This window comes from Chiloscyllium plagiosum, unplaced genomic scaffold (genome assembly GCF_004010195.1).
Source record: "Chiloscyllium plagiosum isolate BGI_BamShark_2017 unplaced genomic scaffold, ASM401019v2 scaf_1556, whole genome shotgun sequence".
NCBI classification, from domain to species: Eukaryota; Metazoa; Chordata; class Chondrichthyes; order Orectolobiformes; family Hemiscylliidae; genus Chiloscyllium; species Chiloscyllium plagiosum.
In genome coordinates this window covers 290-7000 of record NW_025201180.1, presented here as the reverse complement: position 1 = coordinate 7000, position 6711 = coordinate 290, and the positions used below count along the sequence as shown (strand labels likewise).

At 46.8% G+C, this 6711-nt stretch overlaps 1 protein-coding gene across 1 annotated transcript; it reads right to left on the bottom strand.

Annotated features, from left to right (window-relative positions):
• Positions 1 to 4926: 4926 nt before the first annotated feature.
• LOC122546122 (maestro heat-like repeat-containing protein family member 7) lies at positions 4927 to 6101 on the bottom strand (the record flags this gene model as incomplete). Its single annotated transcript, XM_043684942.1, has 2 exons — positions 5959 to 6101; positions 4927 to 5154 (listed from the first exon to the last, which is right to left on the bottom strand). Coding segments are annotated over exons 1-2 (305 nt in total), but the record flags the coding sequence as incomplete, so codon positions are not given.
• Positions 6102 to 6711: the final 610 nt, after the last annotated feature.

Here is a 6711-nt window from a genome sequence, read left to right as displayed (position 1 = left end):
TTGGGGGACTGCCTGCATAAAATTTGCACATTCTTCCTCGGTCTGCATGCATTTCCTCCCACAGTCCAAAGATGTGCAGTTGTAGTGGATTGGACATGCTAAAAATTGTTCTGTTGTGCCAAGGAATGTGAGAGTTTGGTGAGTTAGCCGTAATAAAAACCCCATGTGGCATTATGGGCATGGGATGGGGTGTTCTTTGGAAGTTGTTGCAGACTCGATGGGTCAAATGGCCTCTTCCTGCACTGTGGGAATTCTAATGATCTGGTCACTTCTGCGTAACAAAAAGATGGGGTACTGGGCTAATAGTCGGATACTTGGTAGTGTGGATGAGCAGAGGGATCTTGGTGTCCATGTACACAGATCTCTGAAAGTTGCCACCCAGGTAAGTAATGTGGTAATGAAGGCATATGGCGTACAGGCTTTTATTTGTAGAGGAATTGAGTTCCGGAGCCCTGAGGTCATGTTGCAGTTGTATAAGACTGGTGTGGCCGCATCTGGAGTATTGTGTGCAGTTTTGGTCACCATACTATAGGAAGGATGTGGAGGCACTGGAACGGGTGCAGAGGAGGTTTACCAGGATGTTGCCTGGTATGGTAGGAAGATCATATGAGGAAAGGCTGAGGCACTTGGGGCTGTTTTCATTGGAGAAAAGAAGGTTTAGGGGTGACTTGATAGAGGTGTACAAGATGATGAGAGGCATGGATATGATAAATAGACAAAGTCTTTTCCCTGGGGTGAGGGCATCCAGAACTGAGAGTGCATAGGTTTATGGTGAGAGGGGAAAGATATAAAAGAGACCTATGACGCAACTTTTTCACGCAGAGGGTAGTATGTGTATGGAATGAGCTGCCAGAGGAAGTGGTGGAACCGGGTGCTCTGGTTTCCTCCCACAATCCAAAAATGTGCAGGTTAGGTGGATTGGCCATGCTAAATTGCCCGTAGTGTTAGCTGAAAAGGTAAATGTAGGGGAATGGGTCTGGGTGGGTTGCGCTTCGGTGGGTCGGTGTGGACTTGTTGGGCCGAAGGGCCTGTTTCCACACTGTAAGTAATCTAGTCTAGTAGAATTGCAACATTTAAAAGGCATCTGGATGGGTATATGAATAGGAAGGGTTTGGAGGGATATGGGCAGGCAGAACTAGATTGGGTTGGGGCCGAATGGTCAGTTTCCATGCTGTACATATTTATGACTCTATCTAGCATAGGTGTACCCACAGAACTGTCACAAAAAGAGCTCCAGTTCTTTAACCCAGGAGCGGTGAAGGAGGAGTGGTATGTTTCCAGGTCAAGAACAGTGTGTGACTTACAGGTGGTAGTGCATCTGCTGCCCTCCTCCTCCTAAGGAGGGTCACCGGTTTGGTTAGCGCCATAAAAGAAGGCTTGGTATGTTGGTGCATTGCATAGTAAATAGTATTGAAGTTCAAACCGAAACTTGATGGCCATTCATCTCTGAGGCATGATCACTTTCGCACTGGCTAGTTTCAAAATACATTTGTTATGTGGCCAAATGGCCTAACTTCATATTACCGATCATTGCATACAGCATTGCACAAAACGATTGCACTATCAAACCATTTTTTTTTCAAGCAGCTCCTCCACTAACTTAGTTTTAATATTTTATGAGAGGGAAAAAAAAAATCCCAGCAGCAGATTCCCTGAGGGAGCTGCTATTTTATTTTTTGATTTGAGTCTGAAGAATGGCTGTCTGCTCTGACTGAAGCCCGTATTGTACACAGCCGTGGAGCAGTAATTGAACACTGCCGGGCCCGCCCTCATTTGCATTTGCCTGCCTTTGAGTGACAGCTGTACACGAAATGCCACATCAGTTGCCAGTATGTTGTGAGTCCGCACTAACAATCCCATGGCTCGGGGGAGACCTGCCATATTGTGATTTGGCTATCAGGCATGAAGGAAATAATTTCAAGTGCCAGGAATATGAGGCTGAATAAATGTTTCAGTGCTTCTGTATGCTGGAGGTGACAGTTCTGATTTACTGTAAAGTAATGCCTTTTTATCTATGGGATTGGCTTTCCTCGTAGTATCCTAGACATTGGTAAATTAAAAATGAATATTAGAATGACTTTATGCCAAGACAAAATCACATGACTGCACTTGTATTCTTAAAACAATTGTCCTTTTTGTCATAAGTAGGCAAGAATTTCAAATGATCTTAATATACAGATAAATACAGCAGCGTTTAATAACACATATTTCAGTCTCCTTAAACTCATGTAACTTGGTAGTCAAGTATTTCTAATGCCAGAGCATTAGGCTTTTAATCCAGTTATGGTGGGCTGGGGTATGGTGCACTATGAAATCAGGATAATGTTTGGATAAATTTTAACTTGAAATGTCTAAAGTTTAAAATTTCCAGAGTTCAAAAATCCACGTTTACGTTGTAATGCAAAATGAGCAGGAAAGCTACCCTGTTTATTGGCAGCACCATTATATAAATACTGCCAACAATCAGATTAGCTCTTGACAAGAAATACCACCTTTAGAAAGGGCTGCAATATTGACCTCTGCTTTGATTTGCAAATTTCAGTTATTACTGGTAAAACTAGAAGGTAACATGTTTAGATTATCATTATATATTGGAATGAGGACTTTAGGTAGATAATTAATTTAATTATAAAGGTTTTAAAGATAGCTTTTTTTTATAAAATTTGTAATTATACCTCAACCATCAGTTTGCAATAAATAGTGTAATTATGGCTATACAGTGAGACATACACCAAGCACAAGACCGGTAGGCAGAGGCGTGAGGAAACAAACATGAATCACTAAGAGATTTCATATAAAGTAATCTCTTACCCAGGAGTAGGCTGCTGGCAAAACATAGCAACATATGCAGCACTGAATACAGAAATCCCTTAGGAACATCACATCACGCATCCCACCAATCTGAGCAAGGATCCCGTTTTTAAAGGGTGGATGAGGGGAAATTGAGGACATTTGGAATTCAGGAACAAGTGATAATCACAATTCCCACCAAATCATAGTAGCCAGCCAAATCATAGAATCCCTACAGTGTGGAAGCAAGCCATTGAGCCCATTAAGTTCACACCAACGCTCCGAAAAGCATCCTACCCACACCAGCTCTCCTACACTATCCATGTAACCCTGCATTCCCCATTGCTAATCCATGTAGCCCGCACATCCCTGGACACTACGGACAATTTAGCATGGCCAATCCTTATGCATCTTTGGATTATAGGAATAAACCGGAGCACTTGGAGGAAACCCTTGCAGACATGAGAAGAACGTGCAAACTCCACATAGACAGTTGCCTGAGGGTGGAATTGAACCCAGGTCCCTTACACTGTGAGGCAGCAGTGCTAAACACTGAGCCACCATATCGCCCCAAATGGACAATATGTTTAGCATCTGGGAGGAAATGCAATCAGCAAGTGATTGCGATAATGAAGAGAGGAAACTAAGAAGAGGGATGGCAGGCTGCAATCAGGAGGGAGGAGAGCGGTTAGTTATTGGTAAATTAAGAGAACGGGGAGGCTGGCAGTTTGGGCAAGTGAAGGCTGAAGGCTTTTCTAAGATGACTGAGAGAGAGTACTCCTGATTCACACTCAGTTTTGAAAATGGCGTTTTCAAAGATGAGAGAAATCAGCTGGGCAGTATGTTGTCAGCAAACTTTCTTCCAGCTCAGTTTGATCTTCACAGCTTCCCTCCAACTGAGCCAGATAAGACAAAAACCTGTCCAGGCCAGTCACTGTTCAAAACAGCCCAGGTGGGACCTACAGCAATGCAAGCAGTTATCACCAACCATGTGACTCACAGGAAGCTTTGCTTAGAAAACATGCTCCATTGTCCACAGTGAACTTTCAATGACTGCTTTGAAAGAAACTACTCAACGTGTTTCCACAAAACTTAAAATACATGTTTTTTTCCACAATCTTCCAAAACTAAAATTCTCTATGTAATATTGAATATAAAGCATTTTTGTACCAAATAATTTTACAATTAAGGAATGAAGTATCTGGAAAATCTAATTTATATTTTTAAAATGTAATATGACTTAATAAAGAGGTAAAAACAATGACTGCAGCTGCTGGAAACCAGATTCTGGATCAGTGGTGCTGGAAGAGCACAGCAATTCAGGCAGCATCCGACGAGCAGCAAAATCTACGTTTCGGGCAAAAGCCCTTCATCTTTATTCCTGATGGGAGAACATGCAAACTCCACACAGACAGTGGCCAGAGGCTGGAATCAAACCTAGTGCTGTGAGGCTGCAGTGCTAACCACTGAGCCACCGTGCCGCACTGCCACACTGTCTGCAGCCTGATGCTCGCTCACTCACCTCTTTGGTTTCAATCAAGTTAAAATTTTACCATCTGCAAGGTGGCGTTCAAAGCCGTCTCCCCAGAATATTAGACCATGCAGCGAGTTGGGGAGTGCGGTGGGGTGGGTCTGCGAGAGAGACCTCAGGGAGTCTGAGAGCACTGGAGGAAACAAGGAATGGGACCTGGGGGCAGGGTAAGACTGAGGTCTGTTCTCCTGACAGCATTTTTAAAAGCAGGGATGAACCGCAGCTGGAAAAAGAGTTAAAAGCTGGACTGAGTGGTTTGAATAGTGTGATAGTTGTCAATCAGACCGTGTGTATATGAACCCCATCACCGGCCACAGTCAGCACAACTTCACTCTGCCTGCGCCCTCAGCCAGGTCCGTGTCTGTCAGCACGTGGGCTACTCTGTTCAAAGAGGTTGATAACATTCGCCAAGTTATTTTAAACAGAATGGAAAATGTGAATCGCGTCAGGAATGAGAGTCCAGGAAAATGTCGGCACCGTGAGCCAGCAGTGGGAGTTTTTCCAATGACACAGCCAAATCCGGCTGACCCACGGACCTTTCCCCGCATCCCGTCTCCCACCGTCACCCCAGACAGAGCCAGCCCGCACCCACACCCCCCCCCCACCTCCCCTGCCCCCCTGGAGGGGCAGGGATAATCATGGGGGATGGTGGGGAGTGCAGAGGGGGGAGGGGAAGCGGGGTGCCACTCTGTCTGCAGCACGATGCACGCACACTCACCTCTCCGAAGAAAGCGACGGTGGTGACTCTCTGGCCCTCGTACGGGCTGCTCAGCATGGGGGCCAGCTGCTCCACAATGCTGCTGAGGTGAGTGACTCCATGTTGAGCCATCGCCCTGTGAAAACACACATACTCCTCAACAACCATCAGCAACACCAGCCATCAACAGCACAGAGAGGAGATACCCCCACCCACTACGTCTGTTACTATCCCAGAGAATCCTCGCTCACATCCCGGCCCTGATAGCTCTATCCACGCCCAGCTGTGCTGCTCGGTGAAGATTTAGTTGACTCTATTTTTAAATCATTGCAGCTGCCTCCTCTGCCCATTCAGAGACCACATTCCCCATTACAACATGTCGCTGGAGGACAAGGAGGAAGGTTCATGTCTCCTCCCTCCGTTCATCCCCCATGTCACTGACGCTCCTGCCCCCTCAGTTGCTCAGCAATGAGGCCTCGGTAACTCTGAGTGACCATGTCGAATCCCGCTCCTGTTAATGTGCTGTCAGGAGGACAACACTGGGTCCCTGAACCTCAGCGATTTCACACCCTCGCGATGGGAGCTGAGGGACGAGGCACACCACCCCTTCCCTCGACTTGGAAATATAATTGCCATTCCCTCACAGTCACCTGACCAAAACCTTGGCACTCCCTCCATAACACGGTGGGGTATTTAGAGAATGGTTATTAAAGTCTAATTCCCAGATTCAGGGATGTGTTCACTGGGGGAGGGGGGGGGGGGGAAGAGGGATGGTGGGGTTTGAACGCACCTGGCCAGCACTGCCACCCCTTGGTGATGCGATTCAGGGCTCCTCATCAAATCCCAACCCTTCTCCTCCTCCATCATCCGCAGCAGCTCCTCGCCCTTCCCTCGAACGGTGGGGGGGGGGGGGAAGAGGGATGGTGGGGTTTGAACGCACCTGGCCAGCACTGCCACCCCTTGGTGATGCGATTCAGGGCTCCTCATCAAATCCCAACCCTTCTCCTCCTCCATCATCCGCAGCAGCTCCTCGCCCTTCCCTCGAACGGTCAACAGCTTCAGAGCCTCCACCGAGCAGCTGCAAGAGAATCAGACGTCAATCTCACTGTCGGTACACGGCCTTACAGAGCCACACCACACAGGACTGGGTGTACCTGAGGATCAATGCCTGGGCCTGATCAAGGCAGCACCCTGAAGACCAGCTTTCTGACACCGAGGGACACACAGGTAGCACAAGGTGGGCTGAAAGACCTGGGAGATGTCTGAATATCTCTACCGAATCCCCCTTTGACTTCGCTGTTCTGAGAATGAGTCCAGCCTCTCCACACCGACTAAAACTGATCCCTGCTTCCTCTCAATGGCTCGAAACGCTGTGCCCACAACAGAACACAAAACTCTCAGTTCATTCTGTTTTCGAAAGGAGAACACCCAGCCTCGTTGCCTGCAAGTATTGTTAAAATATTAAAATTGTGGAGCAGGGAAAACCCCTTTCAGTGAAGGTATGCTTGTGTTGGCAACCTTCTATATGCAATTGTTAAATGTCAGATTGAAAGACAATATAAAAGCACCAGTACACATCGCAGACTGACAGCTTACACATTTAACCAACACTCTCCACTCATCCCAATAAAACCAAATCCTGCAGATGCCAGAAACAGGAAACAGAAACAAAGCGCTGGAGAAACTCAGCAGG